The sequence below is a fragment of the Vespula vulgaris genome, chromosome 5 (assembly GCF_905475345.1).
Source record: "Vespula vulgaris chromosome 5, iyVesVulg1.1, whole genome shotgun sequence".
NCBI classification, from domain to species: domain Eukaryota; kingdom Metazoa; phylum Arthropoda; class Insecta; order Hymenoptera; family Vespidae; genus Vespula; species Vespula vulgaris.
The window spans coordinates 1,557,501-1,582,235 of record NC_066590.1 but is presented as its reverse complement, the minus strand read 5'-3'; the positions used below and the strand labels follow the sequence as shown (position 1 = coordinate 1,582,235).

At 35.2% G+C, this 24,735-nt stretch overlaps 1 protein-coding gene across 3 annotated transcripts in view; it reads right to left on the bottom strand.

The window, feature by feature from the left end:
• LOC127063923 (disintegrin and metalloproteinase domain-containing protein 10-like) overlaps positions 1-24,735 on the bottom strand; it is a 38,253-nt gene that overhangs the window by 8,212 nt on the left and 5,306 nt on the right. For all 3 annotated transcript variants that reach the window (XM_050994247.1, XM_050994246.1, XM_050994249.1), the window contains 6 exons: positions 21,086-21,938; positions 18,458-18,605; positions 11,969-12,087; positions 2,652-2,895; positions 2,011-2,145; positions 1,384-1,568 (listed from right to left, as the gene is read on the bottom strand). In XM_050994247.1, the coding sequence (XP_050850204.1) occupies positions 1,384-1,568; positions 2,011-2,145; positions 2,652-2,895; positions 11,969-12,087; positions 18,458-18,605; positions 21,086-21,302 (1,048 nt within the window). In that variant the 5' untranslated portion in view covers positions 21,303-21,938. The remainder of the gene's footprint in view (positions 1-1,383; positions 1,569-2,010; positions 2,146-2,651; positions 2,896-11,968; positions 12,088-18,457; positions 18,606-21,085; positions 21,939-24,735) is intronic.

The window sequence follows — 24,735 nt, the reverse complement described above, 5'->3', positions numbered from 1 at the left end:
AAACAAACAAAGATATATCATTAATTCACAGAGCTATGTGTAATACTTTGGAAAATGCTTGATGAACCTTTGTTATTTTACTTTCACTACCTCTATAAATATATATATATATATATATATATATATATATATATATATATATATATATACATATGGACGCACGCACACACACGCGCGTACGCACGTACACAGACACACACTCTTTGCTTATATTTACGCGCTACATCCTATTGTAAATCAATTTAATGCGCACGCGTGAGCGCGCTCTCGTGTAAATTCATGGTAGATCGATACTACGTGAAGTTTTCGACAGAAAACAATTTCAACGAGAGCTGCACTTGATAATAGAGGGAGAAAACTGACTACGATGGACCAGAGAGATATTATATCGAATTCCTATAATTCGATCGAATATCGCACGTATATGACGCGTAGACGACGAGCAGAGTTTATAATGAAAATATTATTTGAAAACCAATCGAGTGTATCTTTTGTTATTTAAAAAAAAAGAATGAAAATAAAAACAAATTAAAAAAAGATATAAAATAAAATAAAATAAAATAATAAAATATGGAAAAGAAAAATGGAAAAAGAAATAGCATGAAAGTACCGAATTAATGTATACGAACAAGAGAATTGTATACAGGATGTTCGAAAATTATCTGTACAACTTTTTATAATTGACTTTTTATAAAAACGAGGGTAAAAATTCTTGTGTTGTATCACCTCGAAGAAAAACTTCAAGTTCGTTTCTTTCTTTCAAACAGATGGATTGTGAGTGAATTGCACCACATGGGGATGGTGCAATTCATTGGACAGCAAGATATCACGGCCCTGTCAGATACTGTGATTTCTTTCTTAGGAGATTCGTCGAAGATCTTACTTACAATACGCAGGTGACAGACATTGACGATTTAAAAGCAAAAGTTTGAGCTGGCTTTGAACGAATTGATATGGAAATTCGATGCATCGTAAATGGCAGCATTCGAAGTATCGATTGGATGATGTTTTGCGAATCACTAATGGTGACACATATTGAATTTATTTGTAACATGGTTAGTTCAATAAAAGAAAAAGAAAAAAAAAAAAGAAAAACTGGAAAATACGAATTATATAAATTTTTATTTAATAATTCAACATTCGCTGTGTCCCATCGTAAATTACATTACGTGACAAAGTTATACAGATAATTTTCCGACACCCTGTATATCTGTCTCGTTGGTAGAGTATCTACCGAGAAAGTGCTCGTTCATGTTTGAAATTAAAATAAAATTTGGAAAAGGGACACACACACACACACACACACACACATGCACATGCACATGAAATAGATAGAAGTCCCTTGTGAAACTACTTTTCGCTTGACCCGTAAAACAAACCTACCCGTGTGTTTGTATATAGAGTTGACCTTCTGTACATGCCTCGTCATCACTTCGATGCAAGCTTCTTCCGTGCCGTATCTAGCGAAAAACTGATGATCAGCTTGCAAGTAAAGCATGCAAGTTGTTTTTCGTGGATCGACGGTCGCACGTTTGTGTAAATGTCTGGCTACTCGATCTCCGCTAGATCTGTAAATCACATATATCAAGGAATAAAAGTAAAGAAATAAAAGGAGAGAGTGGGTGAACGGTGAGGGAGTGAGGAGTGAAAATAAGAAGAATATAAAATGGAGGAAAGAGAGAGAGAGAGAGAGAGAGAAAAGAAAAAAGAATTACCAAGTTATCATCCTCTCACGATAAGAGTTTACTCTTATAATCCGGTTAAACGGCGTGGCCACATTTCATAGCGAACGTGGTCTGTAACCGTGATAATACGAAAGATAAAGGATTAAACGAAGGGAAACTCGCGTTACGACGATTAAAGTGACGATCGAAGATGAAAAAATGTGAATTAAAAGAATTTGAAGTTGAATGTATTCATTCTCTTTCTTTCTTTCTTTCTTTCTCTTTCTATCTTCTTATATGTTTCTTTTGAAAAAATATTTGTTGATCGTTTTTATTTTATTTTTACCTATCGTAGTAACGAGCTTCGTTCTTCGTTTCCAAATTCAATATTCTCCCATGGCTTTCTTTCGAATAGAGACCAATTTTATTATCCAACAAGGGCTCGTAAAATCCTTCTGAAGTATCGTTGTAAGTCTTGCCTCTGTAAAGAAGAAGATTTTTCTTTAACTTTCATCTATATGCTAAGATAACGTTTCATTATTTGATACACTTTTAAAAGATAAGAATAATTTTTCTTATGGAACGTTTGCTCAATTTGTTAAAAAGATAAGATAAATTTATTAGGTTTTGAACAAACGATCGTAAGAAAACACACTTCCCTTACATTTTCTATCCCGAATATAAAAACATTTAACGATAATGGTTTATCTTAATATCGACAAACTTTTGACGAAATAAAATAGAAATTTTTTTTCTTTGTTGTTTTCAAATTTTTTTAAGTGGAGAGAAAAGGAAAAAGGAAAATATTTATACATAACACACATATACATACATACATACATACATACATAATATTATATATATATATATATAAATATATATATTATATATACACATATAGATATAAATATATATACATTATGTTATATTATCTTATATATATATTCTATATATAAATCATATATATAAACACATATAGATGATCACCTATCAAACGTGTCTCGAAGAGAGCCTTCGTGTAATTGATGACTCGCACACGGTAATGGATGCGGAGGCACGGTTACGTCGGATGTACGATAAGCGATGCTATGGTAGGTTGGAGACGTGTCTTCGTTCTCATCGAGATATCTCGCAGTTGGTTCGATATAAAACTCTTCGAACTTGGTCGCGATCGTACCATCGAAGAGTCCATCGGTTGTCACCACACCCTGTACCACTGCGTTTTCGTCCTCTGGAAAAAAGATAGAGAAAAAGATAGAGAGAGATGAAACACAACGAATCGATAACTTATTTAACAATCGCTCCTTCGTAATTTCCCGCGCTCTCGTCCCAATCGATATAATCTCGATAATCGAAATAAAATTATCTCTTTCATTTTTACGACTCTTTCTTTCTTCTTTCTTTTTGTCAACTTTCAGATGCGATTATTATACGTGATAGGTCAAAAGTTCAAAACGCAATTTTAAAAATCGACTGTCCTTCCTCCGAGGCTTTTCACAGGTTAATAATTAAGTTTTGTAGTTTTACAATCGGATAAAAAATAAAAATAAAAAAAAAAGAAAGAAAGAAAGAAAGAAAAGAAATTATTCTAGGAAGATTTCGTACAATGATACGAGTAATTGATCTTTAAAATCATCCTAGGAACATTTGTCCCGTCCGATACAACGATATCGAGATTTCGAGTTCAATTTTAACGTGTCTCGCAAAATAATGTTGAGAAAAGGAAAAGGAAAGGAGAAGAAGAAAAAGAAGAGGAACAAAAATGGAACAAATAAAAGTAAAAGAGAGGGCAATTTCTACTTCACAACTCATCCCTGCGAGCTTCAACTCGCGCGAAATAACTCCCCGAGCGCGTATAAAATATTTTAATCGCGGAATCCCTTATCCGCGTTCCTTACCTCCCCTCTCATAATATCGTACTGGACTTCTTACGAGTTTACTTTCCGAGTTTTGCACCGGTAATACGGCGAAGATTATTTGATTACACGTTTAAAAAAGGAAATACTCTAAACGAAGGTAAAATGAAAATTAATGTTACGCGTCGATCGAAGGAATTCATTTACATTTCTTTTTATAAAGGTATTTATTTGTACATAAATGAATAAATAAATAAATAAATGAATAGATAAAATAAAAAAAAAATTGATAATTATCGCAATGTCTAAATATTCTCCAATGAAATCGACGTTTCGTTAAACGAAGAGAAAATCGCGTTTTGATGCTTTAACGTTGGATAGAGGGTGGCCCAAAAGTTCCCAATGTGATTTTAAAAATCAATTACACTCTTTCCACAGACTTTTCAAGCAAATTCCTTCTCCTTTTTCTTTCTTTTTCTTTTTTGTTTTCAAATTGTAAAACTAAAAGTCCCACGAACTTTATTTCTATTTGAATAAAAATCAGCTTAAAAAGTCTATCGAAAATCAGCTAGCAACTTTTGGAGTAACCTGTAGAAGGGTACGAAGTAAATGGTTACGATGAGATTACATGAGTTTAATAAAGTTAATTGAGTATTTAAATTACGGTATTTCTAGATCTCTTTTTTAAGTAAGCGAGTTTTGCCTGTCTGCCTGCCACTCTCTCTCTCTCTCTCTTTTTCTCTCCCTCCCTCCTCCTTTCTTTCTCGATGTTCTTTCTTCCTCTTTCAACGTTCGGTCTAAAATTAGAACGAATCGATGACTTGTCTATTTCTCTATTTGCTTTTTTCGAACAAGCGATAACTTCGTTTTCTTTCGCAATTGGTTCGAACGCTCCCAAGCGACTTCGTTTCCCAAAACGCGATAAATTTCTAAAAACTTTCATAACTTCTCGAAAATAATTCTTGAAAAGTTTCTCAGGAGGAAATTTTTCATCGAGGTTTCTCCGAAAAATTTTCAAAGAATTTAAAACGATCGAGTTTATCATCAACCATTTCCATCTATCCGTAGTATGTATACATACATATATGTATTGGAAATCCATCCCTATAATCGCTTTAACCTGTCTACCTATCTACCCCTCTTGATTTTAATCGGCATTGACGATTAGAGAAGGGTGCTTCTAAGCTCACTGAAAGTCTACATACATATCTTGTTTCAAAGAGCGCGCTCGTCGCGAAAGGGGTCGCATGCTTTTTAGGGGGCGAAGAAGAAAAAAAAAGAAAAGAAAAAAAAATCCGAACGTGAAGTTACTTTAAACGATAGGATCGATTTACTTGGAAAAAAAAAAGAAAAAAAAAGAAAAAAAAAAGAAACAAAAAAGTAGAAAACAGAACAAATTCTTTTATTAATATTTTAGAGATTAATTTTAAAATACTAATTGCATCTACGTACGTACTTTCGTTAAACGACTTTTAATTGTATTATATCAATTTATACTTAAGAGATATGTATGATTCATTATATACATACATACGTAAATACATATATGATGTTCGAACAGAATATATGTATATACGCGTAGGATGAGAATGACGTGCGTTATCGAATATTCGAGAAATATAGTGATATAGAGGACGATCAAAATACATTTATTTTTTTCGCTTTTCTTCGTCGAAACGGGGATAGTCTTCGACCGAACGATCGATTCTAATAATTTATTTTAATATTCGTTATAATCTCGTCATCTTATATATCACATTTTTATATTTTACATCGATAAAATATTAACCCCTGAAATTGGTTAAATTACGAAAGTGGTTTAAGTAAAAAATGTATTTATACCGTAATTCGTATAATTAGATCGATTGTCATAAGAGTTACGAAACGAATTATTTTTTCTTTTTTTCACACAACTAGATCACTTTCATAATAATCACCAACATAAATAATTAATGAAAGTATAGTAAAACATTTCGTAATTGATTATCGCAATGTTCCAATCCTACGTATACAAATTATATGTTACATTTGTATGTTTTTAATTATAATTTTTATTCTTTTCACCGAAACAAAACGAACGCACGATCGATTTATATGCTAAACATATATATGTATGTATAATATATACATACATACATACATATGTACGGTCGATTTTATAGACTTTTCTAAAGTGAAGAATGCTCGTCGAACTTTACGAAAAGCCAGTCATCCATCCATCCATCTTTACGTTTCAACAGGCGAGAGAACAATTAAAACCGCCTAATGACTTTCCGATGAAAGTTTCGCGGGAATTCAATCGCATTCTAGGGTCGTTCCACTTTCCATCTTACTCTCTCTCTCTCTCTCTCTCTCTCACTGTTTCTCTCTCCTCCCTCTCTTTCTCTAATTCTTCACTTCATCTTTTTATTTTTCTTCTTCGGAAGACACACTATCGAATCGGATAGAAAAATTTCTCATTATTCGAAAAGAAGAGAAGGAGGAAGGAAGAGAGGATTGCTCGGAAAGAGAAAAAAAGCGAAGAAAAAAAAACAAGGGGGAAAAAAAAAGGAGACTGAATCATCGAGCTGATGCTTGAGATTAATAGGAAAGGTAAAGATTCTCCTACTCGTTAGCCTCGTTTTTTCTGTCTCTCTTCTTCTAAAAAGGAAGAGAGAGAAAAAGAGAGAAAGAGAGAGAGAGAGAAAATCCGCGAGAAAATCCGACTAATTCGAACTAATTTCGCACTTGCGACTTAAAGCACGAAGGGACCGAGAGAAAGAGAGAGCAATAGAGAGAAAGAGAGAGAAAGAGAGATAGAGAAAGAGAGAGAGAGAGAAAAAGAAAAAGAGTGAAGAGAAGAGAGAAGAGAGAGAGAGAGAGAGAGAGAGAGAGAGAGAGAGAGAGAAGGGCAGTCCCATCGGACGAGCTCGGAGCGTAATCGATGCATGCTTCAACGAGGTCGTGGAAAGAGGCTGGATTTCCCGTATGGCTTGAATATCGAGCAAGAGTACCGGAAAGTGAGAGAAAGAAAGATAGATAGATAGATAGATAGATAGATAGATAGATAGATAGAGAGAGAGAGAGAGAGAGAGAGAGAGAGAAGCCGTCAGAAACACAAAATGAGAAGATATCCTCGAAGATCCTCGAATGAGATGGACGAACATCCTCCTCCTCGGAGCCTTCGTTAATTAGTTTTTAATCCTAATAGCTGCTTTATAAAATATCTTTTTTTCTTTTCTTTCCTTTTCTTTTCTTTTCACTCTCCTTTTTTCCACCCCTATCCGTATATCCACTTTTTAAGCTTACTTTTGCAAATCGCAGAAATATTTTTGTTATTCTTTTTTTAACGATTGAAATAAAAATTTTTACGCGAGCATTACGATCTTAGTTAGTGTCGCATCTTTACCGTTAAAAACTGCATTAGAGTGCAGTACTGAAACCTGACGACTCTCCATGGGGACCCACGTTTTGAACTCTCACTCCTCGCAAACAACGATATAAAGGACAGTCTGATAATATTTGTTACGACAGAAAAAAAAAATAAAAATAAAGAGAAAGAAAATAAAAGGATAGAAAAAAGAGAAAACAAAAAAGAGAGAGAGAGAGAGAGAAATTTGATTAACCGAAATGAACTTTTCCTTTTGAGATCTCATAACGATGTTGCACCCCGGGGGCGCAATTCGAAACTACGAATACTATCCTGGATCTAATTTTCATATCGATACGTTATAAAGAAAAATCTTCCAAAATTCTCATATCACATATCGATACTTTCCAATTGACGTGATTTTCTATAACATACGATACGCTCTCTTGCGATTGAAAATGGAAGAGAAACGAAAAAAAAGAAAAAAGAAAAAAAAAATGAAATGAGGGATACGAGAAACGAATAAGAAACGTCGAAGTTATCTCGGAAGTTGCGGTGAAACGAAGAAACGATTTAAAGGAGAGAGGAGAATGAGGATAGACGAACAAATTTGATTTTCGTCGAAAAGTTTGAAGACGAGGAAGGGAAAGAGAACGAAGACGAGGACGAGGACGAGGACGAGGACGAGGACGAGGACGAGGATGAGGACGACGAGGACGAGAAAATCATGCAAGGTAAACGTTTGCTCATTCCCGAAGCGTCGCGACGCGTCGCGTCGCCTCGACGCGTCCTGCGCGAGAGATGGCTGCTTTCGTATCGACGAATACGTCGATTCAACGCAAATCGATTGTTAATCAACAAAAGCTCTCCTCTTTCTTGTCTCTCTTTCTCTTTCTCCCTTTCATTTCGAAGTACAACTTTAGAGGCAACTACATGAGAATATCTTTGTCCAGTAACTTCGCCACAACGTACGATTTGTTCGAATGTACAAACGAAATAAATTAGATTTCTTCGTTAACGAGTGAAAAATCTTTTCTTTCTTTCTTTCTCTCTCTCTCTCTTTTGTTCCTTTTTTTTTCTTTTTTTCTTTTTTTCTTTCTCTCTCTCTCTCTCTCTTTTTTGTTTATTCTTTCTTTTTTTTCCAGACTGGTACTACACAACGAGCGGAACGATAGTCTAACAGCTAGGAAAAGGCCGGTTCGCTCGCACGAAAGAAAAGCTCGCTTCATTACTAGACGAACGTGAATAAAAACAGAAAAGAGAAATAGGCAGACAGACAGACAGAGAAAGTGAGAGAGAGAGAGAGAGAGAGAGAGAGAGAGAGAGAGAGAGAGAGAGAGAGAGAGAGAGAGAGAGAGACAAAAGAAGAAAAAAAAATAAAACAAAAGAAATAGAACGAAACGAATTACTCGCGAGTACATTATCGATTTAATCAATTACTTTCAAATACTTATATACACACAGATACGTATAAGATAGGTACGCGCGAACGAATGTGTATCATTGATATTTTATTCTACGAAATATTCATCGAATAATATTTGTTTATCCGAACGAGAGAAACTGTTCGCAAGATATAAATTAGCCGAGCGTAAATTAGATTGATCTTTTTTTAATAAAAAGATTTTTATACAAAGAAAGAACGAGAGAGAACGAGAGAAAGAGAGCCAGAAAAAGATATATATTATATTAATTTTTTTTTTATTGCAACACGATAATACGTAGTTGAAATTTTTCGATAACAAATCGCGAGTACCATGGATAAGCCGATATATATAGAAGCGCGCGCACATACCGTCAATTAGGCAAGTTTAATGGCTAATCGGATTAGCGAGAATACGCGTTATACCATGCCGTTGTAACCGGTCAACGAGAAGGAGAGAAGGGAGACAGAGAAATAGAGAGAGAGAGAGAGAGAGAGAGAGAGAGAGAGAGGAGGGAATAAACTGAAGAGGGATTGAATAATTCAAAAAGTCGAGTCAATTTAATAACTAGCATATCATACGTTTAATTGTTACTCAAAATCTGCATGATTTTTCCCCTCCTTTCCTCTCTCTCTCTCTCTCTCTCTCTCTCTCTCTCTCTCTCTCTCTCGAAATCAATATTCGCGTTAATCGGTTGTCTGAACTGATGATTTTCCGAATTTCGTACATGTAATCAACATTTATGAATTTTCGTTAATATAATTCTCATTAGCTCGTGGTTCTACGACTTAATTATCTCTCCTCTATATTCCCCAATATGCTATTTTATTATTTAATAGATCCATATGGGAATAAAATTTTAATCGATCGTTCTTGCAAATCGAAAATTCTTCTTCGCTTTTTTATTTCTTTCGTAAGCCCTAAACGAAAGAAAAGCAAAAAAGACAGAATAAAAAGAGAAAGAAAGAGAGAGAGAGAGAGAGAGGAAAAAGAAACAGAAAAAAAAGAATGAAATTCCTCCATACTTTTATCGAAAAGGAAAGAAGAACAAAAAAAATAATAATAAAACCGTTCCAGGCTAAAACGTTAGAACGTATTAGATTTGATCGATCGAGTCTTACGGGTCGAAAAATTTTTCGCTTCCCTTTTTTCTTTTTTACGAATGAACTAAAAAAAAAAAGAAAAGAAAAGAAAGAAAAAAGAAACAGTAACGTTCTCGAAAGTCTCGTGAAAAGAGAGCGAAATAAAAAATAAATAAAATAAAAAGAAAAAAAAAAGAAAGAGAAAGAGAAAGACAGAGAGAGAGAGAGAGAGAGAGAGAAAGAGAGAGAGAAAGAACGAAAAGGGAATAAAATCGTACCACACTAAACGTAATATTACGGTAAGACTACTTTCTTTTTTCTTTTGTTCCTTTTTATTTTTTCTTTTTATCGTTTAACTCGAAAAACCATGACGATTGAACCGACATCGATCACGGGACCCGTTGGAAATCACGTAGCAAAGCTGGCCATCGTCGTCCTCGTTGATTCGAACGAACGAGTGCACTCACGCTGCCGATTTTCAGGAATGACGTTCGCCATTTGCTTTGAAAGAGAAAAGAGGAGAGTAGGAGAGAAAGACAATGAAAAAGAGACGAAGAAAGAGAGAGAGAGAAAGAAAGAGAGAGAAAAAAGGAGAGAGAGAGAGAGAGAGAGAAAGGAACGATTTTCTAGCGTTCGGTACATTTTCCAAGCTTACGGTTTCACCGACAACTCACGATGAACTCATCTAACGTACGAAATTATACTGCTTCGTCCATTGTCCGAGAGACCTACTCTCTTTCTCTCTACATCACTGAGTTCTTACGCTCGCAGAATCGTAACGCGTTCTTACACATACGCTCCCATACGTACACATACGATAATAGTAGAATCCGCTTTTTCTCGGTCATGTTATTCGTCTACATTGAATCAGTATAAAAAAAAAAAAAAAAAAGACAACGGGATAATAAGAGAAATCGTACATAAAAAAAAAAGAGAAAAAGAATGTACCGTAAAGAGGGAAATAAATAACAGATAAAAGTGGATGTAAATGGTATATAAAAAGAACGGAAGACATTAGAGATAAAATTTGTAAGATTACTCGACAAAAACCGATCAAGTTAATAATTGACTACGAAAACGAATGATTATGGTTAATTCGAGATAATATTTATTAATGATAGAAAGAGATAGAGTGATGCGGAATAGCATATGGTAGAAAATGAGAGAAGAGGATTAGAGATAAAATTCCTAAGATTATGATCGATGAAATAATTTAATTAATAATTATCTACGAAAAGTATGTTAATTATTTATTTGAAAAACGATGTATAAAACTATCGAATGATGCAAAGAAATAGGTGTAGAGTGATCTTGATCGAGATATAAACGGGAAGGGTGGGGTAAAGAGAGGGAGAGGGGGTAATGGTGATGATGCAAAAGAGAAATGAAAAACTTTACGTTGGCGAACGTCGTACTGAGAAAATTAACGAGTATCGATAACTCATACATACTAAAGATTCAGTATCTTGATGCTGATAATTCACGAATGAACGAACAAATATGGTCAGTCAAAGGTTTATAATCCTATTAAAATGGCGCATAAAATATTCCAAGCAAATCGTTCGTTCGTTCGTTCGTTCGTTCGTTCGTCCGATTCGCTCTTTAAAATTTTCCCTGATAAATAGGAAAGATATCTCGATTATTCTCTTCATTCTCATCCCTTTCGTTATTAGATTAGATCGACCAATTATAGTTCTGGTTTATCTTTGAAACCTAATACTCCTGGAATTAGATACAATCGACTAATTTAATCGATTAACGCGTATCTAAAATTACTATTTAATAAAGTTTACATTGTTGTCTAATTAATATCGATTTCGTTCCAAATATATTCAAACAAGATATAAAATTAATTCTTGTGTAATAAACGACGTCGTTGTTAATAATAGTAATGATACTATTTTAAATAATGATAATAACGATATAAGATATAAGATTACAGATCGGAAACGTTTAATCGATCATTTTCTTCTCCCGAGCATTCACGTTATCCCACGTGGGAATAGTAATTCGGTGAATTACCAAAATCGTGTTTAGGCGCGGCTCCCACGCATCTGGGGCTGTTGGTTGCGGTGGTTAATGCGTTTCGCAGGACACCCATGGGACCGATGCTTGCGTTCGTCAAAATCCAGAACAGGAAATTCATTTCGGTGCACACTTTTGCGGTACACCTTTATTACTAACGTGATTCCTGAGTGATTTCGAATGAATACATACGTATATATATATATATATATATATATATATATATATATTAATATATATAGATAATGTATATATGTATATGATATATTACCCATGTTTTCTGTTAATATCTATTTTTTCAATCTCTTTCGATTTTTAGTTGATATTAGTGAATATAAAAAAAAATATTACGCAGCTGTTTTTTCAATCCTATAATTCCGTGTAATTAAAATTGAATAAAGACAAAAAAATATATATATATATGCACATATATGTAAATATAAAAGACGTCTCAATAAATAATGCATACATTCATTGGAACGAAATATTCGAAAATCTTTTTTCACGCATTTAAACACATACTGCGCCTTTATAATCTATTCCTACACTAATATATCAACGAACATACCAAGGACGGTGCCAGCGTATGAATGTGAAACGTCGAATGGTATAGAGCCATGAGTGCCTTCGAACGTTACGTCCTTACTGAAGATAGTGTCGTCGCGAATCAATCGTATCGTCCACGATCTGCAAAAAAAAAAAGAAAAACAATAATTTCTCAAACGAGTAAAATAAATAGGTATCAAAATGAATCGAGATCGCATTTCACATAGCAAAAAAAAAATATAAAAAAAAGAAAAAGAAAGAAAAGCATCCTTGGAGAGAAAATAATGTCCTTTGAAAAATCATCGAAGCGTATCAGCTGTTAAATTAGGCGTTGATTTTCCAACGTTTAAACGTACTTCGCTCGTTAGAAACCGGAAAAGGAGGAACTAAAAGCAGTTCGGGTCAGGGACGACAGAAGGGAGAAAGAGAGAGAGAAAGAAAGAAAGAGAGAGGTTAGTGGCGAGAAGATTCAGATGAGGAGAGGAGAGGAGAGGAGAGAAGGGGAGGGGAGGGCCGAGGAAAGGTTTTACCCTTTCAAATTTTGCCATCGCGAGTTAATTTGCATAAGAGCGGTACGACCGCGAGAGCCAATTAATAATCGACCTACTCCACGTTCTCTCTCTCTCTCTCTCTCTCTCTCTCTATATATATATATATATATATATATATATATATATATATATCTTTCTTCTTCGTAATAACAATAATAATCTCAGCGTGCACTCGCGGTATTCCTACAAAAAGCCGGTAATCCGATAATGCGTTGGCGAAGGAAGCCAGCGTGTCGACGAGACAAGAAAGAGAGAGAGAGAAAGAGAGAGATAGTGTGTGTGTGTGAGAGAGAGAGAAAGAGAGAGAGAGAGAGAGAGAGAGAGAGAGAGGTAAAGAGAGAAGATAAGAGAAGATAAGAGAAGAGGAGAAGAGAAGAAGAAGCTTCGTCGTCACTTAACCGTTTTGCCTCCTTCTGCGAGAGATTATGAATTTCGCATGGACGTGGGATATAACTTTGAACTCTGCCACTATGGCATATAACCCAGACATTCTCCTTCTTTCTTACACTCTCGAAGAATATTAACTCGAGTCAACGTACGAACTGACTTTTGGTAAATCGGATGCATCTAATAAAGAACTTCTTATTCTATCTCTCTTTCTCTCTTTCTATCACTCTTCCTTTCTATCTCTCTCTCTCTCTCTCTTTCACTTTCTCTATGATATGGTATTCAAGATATGTTATTCTCTAAGAGAGTTATTTAGGACGTAGCAAACAGAAAGAATATATTGCAGGTACAAATTTGTAAAGTGATATGTATAGTCTGATATATATATATTGATATATATTATAAGATCTTAATTAAAATAATTACGATCAAATAATTACGATCTCTACGTCTTTGTATCTTTTTCTCTTTTTGTATCGTTTCTTTTCTATCTCCTTCTCTCTTCTTTTAACCGGAACTTCTCTTATACAGAGTGTGCTAAAGGTTCCTAAGCGAGGTCAAACGAGGTCTCTAAGTGATTTTAAAAACCAATTACTTCTTTTTGTGATTTTTTTTAGACTGATTTTTTTTTTCTTTGTTTTTCCTTTTTTGCTTGAGAGAAAGAAGTAAAGAGAGAAAAAATAAACGATATATTTCTAGGCTCGTAGCTTCACAAGGTAAATATAAAAAAAAATAAATAAGAAAAAAGATTAATCATCAAATTAAAAAGCCTCGGAAAAGTTTGATTAATTTTGAAAATAACCGAGGAATTTTTAATACAATATCGGATGACCCGTACAATAATTTATAATTACAGTATCGAATTATAATAAATTTATAACGAGCGATATAAAAGTCTAAATTAATTACGATCCTTTTACGTGTTCTTTCTCTCTTTTTATCCTGCATAGGTATATCGTCTTCCTTCGTTCCGTATTCGGCTCATAGATCTCGATAACACATTAACGCGAGACTCGTTCGTAATTGTCGCTAATTGGTCTCGCCTTTGAGAGATCTGTCGAGCGAAAGGAAAGAAAAAAGAAAGAAAGAAAGAAAAAAAGAAAGAAAAAAAAAAGAAAAAGAAAGAAAGAAAAAAGAACGAGAGATCGTTCGTGTACCACTTGCAAATCTTATAAAACAATGAGCTTCGTTTGCGGAATTTAATAAACGCTTTGTCGATCGTCGATAATGCAGTCATTGAAGAAGTAAGAAAAAAAGAAAAAAGAAGGGAAAAAAAATGAATTGAAAGAAAAAGTACAAAGAAGTTTCTTCTTTATATTTTATATTGAAAAAACCGTCAGAATCTTGTTTAAACTTGGAAAATCTAATATTCACGAAGGTATACCATTACGTACGGTACACCAATAACGTTCTATCGTTCGCATCGACAGGATATACCTAATAAAATGGTGTTTCTTAAATTGTACCTTGTAAGAAATCAATTTAACGAATCGTTAGAGAGAACGTATACTTTTTAAACGAAATAGACCAGAAAATATCCCCCGCAGGAATCGGTTCGGAATAATCACGAGTCTAAGTTATAGCAATCAATTTTACAACGGGACAAGACTGGCATACGTTTTATATTTTTATCAATCCTTGACACATGACAGAGAGAGAATTTTATTTCAAGTTGTTCAGTTATATTTCAAATCTCATAAATATCGCTAAATCTTAATTGTAAGCTTGATTCAAATTCGGTTCAATGTAAAAAAAGACTCATAATTTGTGATATTGAAAACGTTACTTAATATTGTAAATAAATCAATGGCGAAATATAAATTGTCAATAGTAAACTTCAAATATTCCATAAAATGAGAAACCAATTATGAATCAATTAATAATTAATTTAATTAAATAATTAATAAATTGACTGAATGAGATATATATATGTATTATGTTGTATGTAAGAAAACAAATATATATATATATATATATATATATATATATATATATATTTGTATGTGTATACAATAAATATATCTACAATGAGTGAGTTAAATGTACATACAGTACAATATGTATTTTCATATTTCTACTGTAAGAAACGAATATTTAAATTCCCTACTGTACACACACACACACACACACACACACACATGTACGTAAATATATAACGAATGATAATGGAAAACTTATTTCTTTTTTTTCATAAAATGATACGATAGAATAGATACAATGAATAAAACGAGTTCCATCCATTTTTGGAATTGTGATAAAACCGATAGAGTTATCAATACCAGAAGAACTTTTGAAAAAGCTCATACGTTCCCTCCCTCTCCCTTCACCCCTCCTCCTCTCTCTCTCTCTCTCTTTCTTTCTCAACTCCGATCGAGTTATTCCGTTTATAGAACGTTGTCGTGCGTTGCTAGCATTCAACCTGTGCCCACGTATGAGAAAACTGGATTCACATGGTCCGAGGTGCGCCGAGAGTTCGCAACCTATTCAAAAGTAAGTCTCGAGAGCGCACGGTATGCAATCCCGCACGTTTATGTTAGAACGCGACAAAAGGCACTTCGTGACCGACAAGAAAAAAGAGTGTGTGTGTGGGTGAGAGAGAGAGAGAGAGAGAGAGAGAGAGAGAAGGAGAGGAAAATCTCCATGAAATTTTCCTTCGAAAAGAGAAGAGAACGACAAACGAAGTAATTTAAACACTCTTTCTACATTCTTTTCTCTCTTTCTCTTTGCTTTTTTCTCTCTTTGACTTTTCACGGATGAAGTTCCTTTATTACGAAATTCGTGATATACAAGATAATTCTTGGTATACGTAAGCAATTATCTTTACAACAGGTAGTAAAAAAAAAAAATATTAATGTATGGTGTAGATGGAAGGTCTTGAAGAGGATCACTTATGACGACATTGTCGTCAGTGAGAAAGGAAAAAAGAAACGGAGAGAGAGAATAAAGCAGAGTAAAGCAGAGCAGAGAGAAAGAGAGAGACAAATGTAGGAAACATCCAACTAAGGTTCTACCGCGACAACGAACGACGACAAAGACGACGATGGAGGATGAAGAAGAAAGAGAGAGAGAGAAAGAGAAAGAGAAAGAGAAAGAGAAAGAAATAGATAGACTGGCTACCCACCTACTACTGTTTTACATTTTATTGCTCACCGTGGATTCGAGTGATTTACATAAAGAGAAACGAACGTTGTAGTTACACCGCGTCGAAAGCTAACGCGTGAGAGAGAAAAATAGTTCCTTCTCGGAAGACTGGTATAGTCGGAGACATCGAAAGACATTTTTGCGAATCGAGTCGAGTCGAATCGAGTCGAGTCGAAAGGGGTAGAGATTGGGAAGATAAAAAGAGAAGATGGACGAGGAGAAAGAGAGAGGAGGATGAAGGAAGGGGGTTGATGCTAGGGATGGTAGGGAAAACGTAGGTGGTAGAAAATTCTTAAAGAACGAGATGGTGTTAGCGTGCAACCCATCGACGACGACAGGAAACGCAAATAAAAGGCGTATTGTACGAACGTTGTGCAAATCAGATCGAACCTAGGATCACCCAACAAGCAAGCAGAAAAATATATCCGAATATTTTCGTCCTCCTGTCACGTATGGTTCCGCATGGAGCATGGCAAACAACGCGCAAGCAGACGCGAGGGTGACGTTATCGCTTCGTTGAAATACTAAGCTTCTATTTTCCATGAATATCGTCAAGCGGAAATACGGCTACACGTTCCATCGACCTTCTCTCTCTCTCTCTCTCTCTCTCTCTCTCTCTCTTGCTCTCTCTGTCTTTCTCATACACACTCTCTTCCTGCCTCGCGATCTAGTTGAGATGCATCCGATAAATATTAGCGGATATTAAACCTTTCTGTCGTAGTTGGATTTTTCTTTAACTCAAGGGAAATAGGAATTTCTATTCAATCTGTGTTATCTTTCGATCGATTTTTCCTTCCTACGTAGAAAATATTATATTGTTTAATCTTTTATAACGATACGACTATGTAACTCTTAATTCATTCATACCTACACACATACGCGCGCTCGCGTACACACTAAAGCGTGCGCTCGTATTTTTTAATTTCATCGTTACGAACTTAATTATCGAATATATATATATATGTGTGTGTGTGTGTACTATAATTCTAACATTATATAATTTTCATGCGAAATAGAAACAAGAAATTTATTCGGCAAACTATTGGTTAATTATCTCTAACAAAGTAGATAAATAGTTTTGATATGTCGAATTAGAAACGTACACACGATTTAATCGAATCGTATTCGTTCGATTTTCTCATCCTCCTGTTCCTTCTCCTACTATTATCCTTCTACTTTCGGTAGACCGATACCCGTCGATAGATTATTCCTACGATCGTAGAAATACCTTCCTTCGTGAGGTCTAATTGCTTCCTTTGAAATCAGGAATCACGGGGATCGACTTAACGTCGAAGTTTGTTTGGAACTTCATCCTTCCTCGGATCGGCCACAAATCAAGTAGCAGGTATCTTCGTCTATCGAACGAGAGAAACATAGCTACCACCATCCGTTGTAACTAAACGGCTCATGGTATTATAGATGTCTAATACGAACTACAAATATCATCCCACGTATAAATATTAAACAATGTATGTGTGTAAAACCCGAGAGATTGAGAAGAAGAGAGCTGATCATCCTACTATCCGTTTAAATTTAATATCAAAGAGAAAGGAAGAAGAAGAAGAAGAAGAAGAAGAAGATGAAAAGAAAAAAAGAAAGACAAAAAATATCGACTTATCTTTACGTACGAATGCACCATTACGTAGTCCACCATCTGATTGACGTAATTCTTATATATAAATCATTGAATAGCATAATAAGAAAATATTTCAAACGTAACGCTTTTCATTCCCCATGAAGATAAATATTTCATTCTAGAATAATTCAGAAACCTTAATGATTTTAAAAGATAATCTTACTCTCTCTCTCTCTCTCCCTCTATCTCAAGATCGTTCGACGATTCGAAAGGAAGAAGAAGAAAAAGAAAAGAAAAGAAAAATAAAGGAGAAGAGAAATAAAAAGAGAAAGAAAGAGAGAAAAATAATAACAACAGAAATACAGTCGTGCTTGTTAGTTGCTATAATATAACGATCTTCTCGAGGAAGACGTCACCCTCCCTTTCGACTTTCACCCTCCCAATACGAACAACAACGGCAGCAAGCACTGTTGGTTAATCCATACGCGATATCTACAATATCTACCGCAACGAGGAAACGTAACGCGTTTTACACGAACATGGCCTTAATTGGATCCCTGCTTACTGACCTGTCAAGGATACACCTGACGGGTATAATACCTTGCGCGTTGATGACCTTGCATAGTTCTTTCTCTACTCCCTCTCCTCTCTCTATCTTTCTCTCTCTTTGTCTTACACTCTAAATCGCGTTACTTTTATTAAATTTCACGTCGATCTTTTTTATCTCGTTTATCTTGGAACGATCCTCTTCGAAATAGTTTGTTGCAATACGTATACAATGTTAATACAAAGTTAATCTTTGAATTGAACAAGTTGTTCAAAGAAAATATTATCGTTGATCTCTCTTCAAACATACCTATCCAATGCTTTCAAACGTAAAAGAAGAGGTTGATTTTCGGTAGAATCGGAAACGTCGCGACGCGTCCTGTCACGATGACGTCTCAATGCCACCGTGTCATAAGATGCTGGCTCGTAGTATCTGATGTATGATCTACGTGTTATCCCTGAAACATACGTAAAGTACCGTTCCATTAATACGGAATAGTAAAATAAAAAAAAACATATATATATACGTACACACATACACGTATTATGCTGCAGCAGACAAAAAGAAAAGAAGAAAAGAAAAAGAAAGAAAAAAGATAATAAATACTTGCGTATACGTATCGTATGTGTATATGTGCTTTAATAGGTGAGCTCGTGATCGGAAATCGCGTGAGAATGCGTCATAGAATCTGGCTAAAGATTTTGTTCGACACACTAAGGACGGAATATATATATATATATATATTCAATTGGTATATACTTGGAGTAATTTTATTTGTCTTATTCTTTCTTATCGCGTGAGAAGAAAAAAAAAGAATAAAGGTTAATTAACGCAAACGAACGTAAGATTACCCGATAGATATTTCCACGTTGTTAAGTAAAATTAACGGAGTTATCGTTAACGTAATAATAAAAAAAAAAAAAAGAAAAAGAAAATAATAAAAAAAAAAGGACAAAGAAAGAGAAGAAAAATGTGACGATTGTGTAATATCGGAAAGGGATAATCTCGTTATTTCGCGAAGCAATTAAATTACAAAGGAGAACAGAGAGAAAGGGGAAGTAGGAGATGGTTGGTGTGTGAAGTCGTCTATCGATGGGGACGTTCTCTCTGCGGGCACGTTTAAAGGGTGAAAATGCTTAATGAGGGAAATAATTGAGGTGTGGGCTTTCAAAGAGAGAACTGTCGTCGTCCCGTATCGGCTCGTCTATTCTTTTGTAAAATCCTCGTGAAAATGAAATCGACCAACTCTCAAGATCTCAAGAATCTTTTGCGTGATTTCAATATGTGTGTGTGAGAGAGAGAGAGAGAGAGAGACATTACGAGTTTCAAGATCGCGTAGGCTGAAGCTGAGAACTTTCACTGGCCGCCACGAACCAACTATGAAATATATCATTGCCCGAACTTCCAAAACTTGTAATTATATTTATATAGATATCTATGTGTATATCTCCCAGCTATGTATTTTACATACCATGTATATACGTATGTATCTGTACTCTATGTAAATACGTAAAACGAAAGGAGTACGTCAAAGTAAATAGACTCGTTAGAGTTGAGAGAAAGAGGGGAAAGGTTTTCCTCGTTTCTGGTCGACGAACGAAATTTTTTTAATTATTCCTAACTCCAAGCGAAAGTACAAGAGAGAGAGAGAGAGAAAGAGAGAGAGAGAGAGAGGTTGAAATTGAGTTAAAGGATCGACCAGTCGAACTGGTTTTAGAGGATAAATTTTTAAAAATAAAAGGAAAAATATGAAAAACGTACAAAATATAAAAAAGATGGAAAACAATGTCTTACTACTGTTATATCTGTTTATTCGGCACGATGGTAAATAAGGAAGAGAAAAAGGAAAAAAAAAAAAGGATAAATGAGAAAAAGCAGAACTGAATGTAAAGCTCGACTGGAGAAGAAAATTCCTTGGACAACTCGTACCTTGTGCGAAAGAGTGTAAATAATAAATTTGTTTTTCATTATCTCGGGGCTCGTTGACGTCGAGTTAGAATCATGATGGTACGCGTATAAAATAAAAAGAAAAATAAAAGGAGGAAAGGAAAAAAGAAAAAGAGACGCGGACGAGGGGAGTAGTAAAATAGAAAGCAGAAGCCCTTTATAGGCGAAAAAGTAATAGCAAGGAGGTGGTACGAGTGTCACTCGAGAATCTCTGCATTACTCGTACCTACGCACAATTAAAGTGCCATTTGGGGTCGCGTCCTATTGTTTGTCTAAGTACCGATCAAGAACAAAAGGAAGTCATGAGACAAAGAGAAGTGTTGACTATTAAGCGGTTGCTCTCTCTCTCTCTCTCTCTCTCTCTGTCTCTCTCTCTGTCTCTCTCTCTTTGTCAGATGCATTTATCGCGATTTAACACTGTCAATGCATTTCAGACAACTCGCGAATTCATCCGCCGTCTGCGACTGCATTTTAAGCGACCGCACCGCGACACCCGATTGCGAGAGGTTAGACGCGAGAAACTAGATAATAAATTCATTGATCTCTTTAACAGAGAGATCTCTAATAGATATACATACATACATACATACATATATATATATGTATGTATATAATGATATGCATTATCGCGAAGGAATTTTCGGAAGTGAACGTTACCGATATTATCGGAAAGGACAAAAGTCTGTTATTCTTTACGAAGATACTTCTCGCGAAGCTTGAAAATAGTCATATCCAATGAACACTTTGCATCTGGTGTGAACGCTTCTTACTGTAATCTCGTGTGTCTAATGCTAATTATATAAAAAAAAAAATAAAAATAAAAAAACACGATAGCCATTAATTGCAAAGAAGAGAAAAAAGAAGAAGAAGAAGAAGAAGAAGAAGAAAAAGAAAAGAAAAGAAAAAGAAGAAGAAGAAGAAAAGAAGAAAAAGTAGAAAAAGTAGAAGAAGAAGAAGAAGAAGAAGAGAACGAAGATACACGTGACTCACCTTTGTGCGTCGGCACAGGATGAAACGGTAAAGCATCCGCGATCGAGAGAGACGAAAGGAAGAAGACGAGAGGAACGCTAAAGAGGAGGTAGCAGTAGGATCTTCGTCTTCTTCGTCGACGACGTCGACGGGGCCTGTGGGCCTCGTCCTCTCCCTCCTCCTCTTCCTCCTCTTCCCCTTCTTCTTGGGCCAGGGCCGCGGAGCAACGGCTCGGCATCGCGTTTCTCGTACCAGCAACGCGTCGGTCTTTTCTTCTAATGGCGCTATCTGCCGCCTTTCGTCGAGCAGCCGAGCACCGCACTTGTCGAGTCACCCACCGAGCTCATCTCCTCTTTCTTCTCCTCTTTCTCCTTCTCCTCTTCCTCTTCCTCTTCCTTCTCCCCTCACCTCCTTCTCCTTCTTCTCCTCCTCCTCCTCTTCTTCCTCTTCTTCTTCACCTCCTTCTCCTCCTCCTTCTCTTCCTCTTCTCCTACTCTTTCCGCCTCCGCTTCCTCCTCCTCCACTTCGTCCACCTTCTCCTACCCCTTTCAGGGTCGCTCAACCTTTCGATCCTTCTTCTTCTTCTTCTTCTTCTTCCTTTCTCCTTCACTCTACCTTTTCCTTTCTTCCACCTCGAACGTCTTTTTCAACCGGTTCTATCCTCCTTTTTCTTTTTCTTTTTCTTTTTCTTCTTCTTCTTCTTCTACTTCTTCTGTTGCTGCTTCTCCTTTTTCTTCTCCTTTTTATCCTTCTTCTACTTTTACTTCTTCTTCTTCTTCTTCTTCTTCTTCTACTTCTTCTTCTTCTTCTACTTCTTCTTCTTCTTCTTTCTGCTTAGGTACTCTCGACGATCAACTGCTCCACGATATCAACGCTGGAAAATAAAGGGACTGACGTGAGACTTAACTTCACCGTCTAGACTCTCATTCTGTTTCTTTTTTTATTTTATTTTTATTTTTTTTTTTTTTAATTTCGTACTAAACAATCTTGTAAATGTGATACTGTTACTATGTTTAAGTATATTGATTGTTCATTTATTAATTTGTAATCATTACTTTTTAATCGTTTATATTTCTTCTGATCTTTCGCATATTTTTTTTTTAACCAAAAAATGATGTAAAATGTTCTATAAATAAATAAATATACATATATATATTTTTATGAGAATATAAAGTAATCTTTATAACGATAGTATACAGTATACATACATAGTATATATGTATGTGTCTACCTATATAAAACACTAAAGTACATAGGTACATAGGTGCAAGAACGAAGAAGCAATTTCGTGTTTTTGGTTTCGACGAGGATAAAGAGTATGAATGATGCAAACGATGATTTCGAAGAGATTAAGCGGAAGAGAAAATCGATTGCTTTTTGATGCTGCTATCGTACGGTAATGTACTTACTAAGATAAAAAAAAAATGGCCGATTAAACGAATCACAGAAAAATCTTTTTCTCTTTTCGTCGATCGATATAAATTTGTCAAAATTTTTAAAAAAGACCGTCGTCCTCCGATCGAACGTTTCCGATGGAAATAGTTCGATCAATTCTATTACAAACGACTATAAAACGAGAGAAAAAAAAAAGGAAAAATAGAAAAAAGAAAAATAAATAAGAGAGAAAAAGAGACAGAGAGAAATATAAAGCGTTGAATTACATGTTCACGAAAATGTTGCCAGTTACAAAATACTTAAAAATTAAATGACTCCTCGTTTATCGCCCTTAATCGAAACTTTTCGCGTTGTAAATACATAACGCGGCACCTGGAATATAACTCGGACGATTCCGTGTTGTGCCACGGGACGATACACCGCACTACTAATATCGGATCTACTTCGATAAACTTCAAAGTGGTCGGAGCAAATTATCTCGAGAACGTACTTTCTCGTACGAAACTTTGACGATAACGATGTTTTCTCTATCTCGGTATTATTAAATGTGTTTTCTGTTAAAAATCTAACATTTCTCTCTCTCTCTCTCTCTCTCTCTCTCTCTCTCTCTCTCTCTCTTTCTCTGTGTATGTATGTATTTCTCAAAATACTAAGTACAATACACAATAAATAAATTGAAATTATATCAAAATGCAAGCTGTTACAAGTCATGAATAAGAAACATTAAACTTTTTGATTATGTTAAACGAAATGCATATTTCCAAGTTAGAAACATAAAGAATGTATGTTCCGTTTACTAAAGAATTTCATTCGTTTACCAAACGATCTAGAACTATTCCAACTAATCGTATCGCGTTTCCTTTTTTCTTTTACATAAATGTCGCAGTTAAAACAAAACAAAAAAAAAAAGAAAAAAACTTAGAAAAAAGGAAGAAAAGAAAAAAAGGAAAAAAGAAAAACATCGCACGCGAACATAGTAGTATTAAGGTAAGGTACACGATTATTTCCGTCACGATCGCATAATCGCCGTTATATATCTTTTCGACGATATCGCCGACATATACGGGTCGGAGTCGAAATGATGTCACATTAAATAAATTTTTATTCTAACGAGTCGTAGATAAAAGGTGTATCCTATATATTTCTTCGGGTTATCTCTCTTTTTTTTATCTTTTTTCGTATAAATATAATTCGTAAATTGATATCTATCATACGCGGTTCATCTAAATTTGGTAAAATCTGTAGCAAGCTATGAATATACACGTACAAACATATATACATACACGCATGCATGAATACATACATACATACATACATACATACATCATCCCTTCTAAACAAATACGTATATAAGTACCTTGAACATAAAAATAAATGTATATTTTTCTTCGGTAAGATGCTGCGCGATCCTTATTCGAATATTCGACACGCTTTTGTCGTCTAGCCTTTCTCAACATATAAGAGAGAATCTTAACGCTTGCTAGAACAATAGGATAATGAATGTAACAATCACGTGTCCGATTTCTACATTAATTTTCTATTGTAACGGTTCACTCGTATCCTGTGCACAAAAGAAACATCGTGAGAAAACGAAATAATTATCGATGCCGAAGCTAAAAGAAACGAAGCAACGTAGAAGACGGTTAATCGATTAAGACCGAGAAAGGATTAATCGAAAGGAGGTATATAGGTATGACTATACAATTCTATGACTAAATGGGTGAGAGCAATCTCTCTCTTACTCTCTCTCTCTCTCTCTCTCTCTCTCTCTCTCTCTCTCTCTGTGTCTCATAGTGCAATCGTGACACCACGTCAGAATATTTTCCTTTTTTTCCTCCTTCCGTCTTTAATTAAGATCTTTGAAATTCCGATCGAATGACGTCGTTGTTGTTCGACTAGTTGGATATCCAAGCATCGTCTCGCGTTTACCGCAATACTTGAAGATCTCGATACTGCTACGAACTATGTTCGAATCTCGGGGAATCCGCTATCGTCTCAGTGATTCCGTACGGGAAATACAACGATCTTGTATTTTCTCACGCGGAAACGAGCTCTGGTGATCTTACATAAACGATCTTTGCGATAAACTATTCGATATTTTTCTTTTTTTTTTTCGTTTATCTGCAAAGTAATAAGACGAATTTGGCTTTATACACGTTTGTAACATGAGACAAATAGAGAGGTCTCGTTTTTAAAGATGGCGCAGAAGAAATGAAAGTTGTCGGACGAAAAATAATTTCAACGCGATACGATGTACGATGTATGAAATAAATACG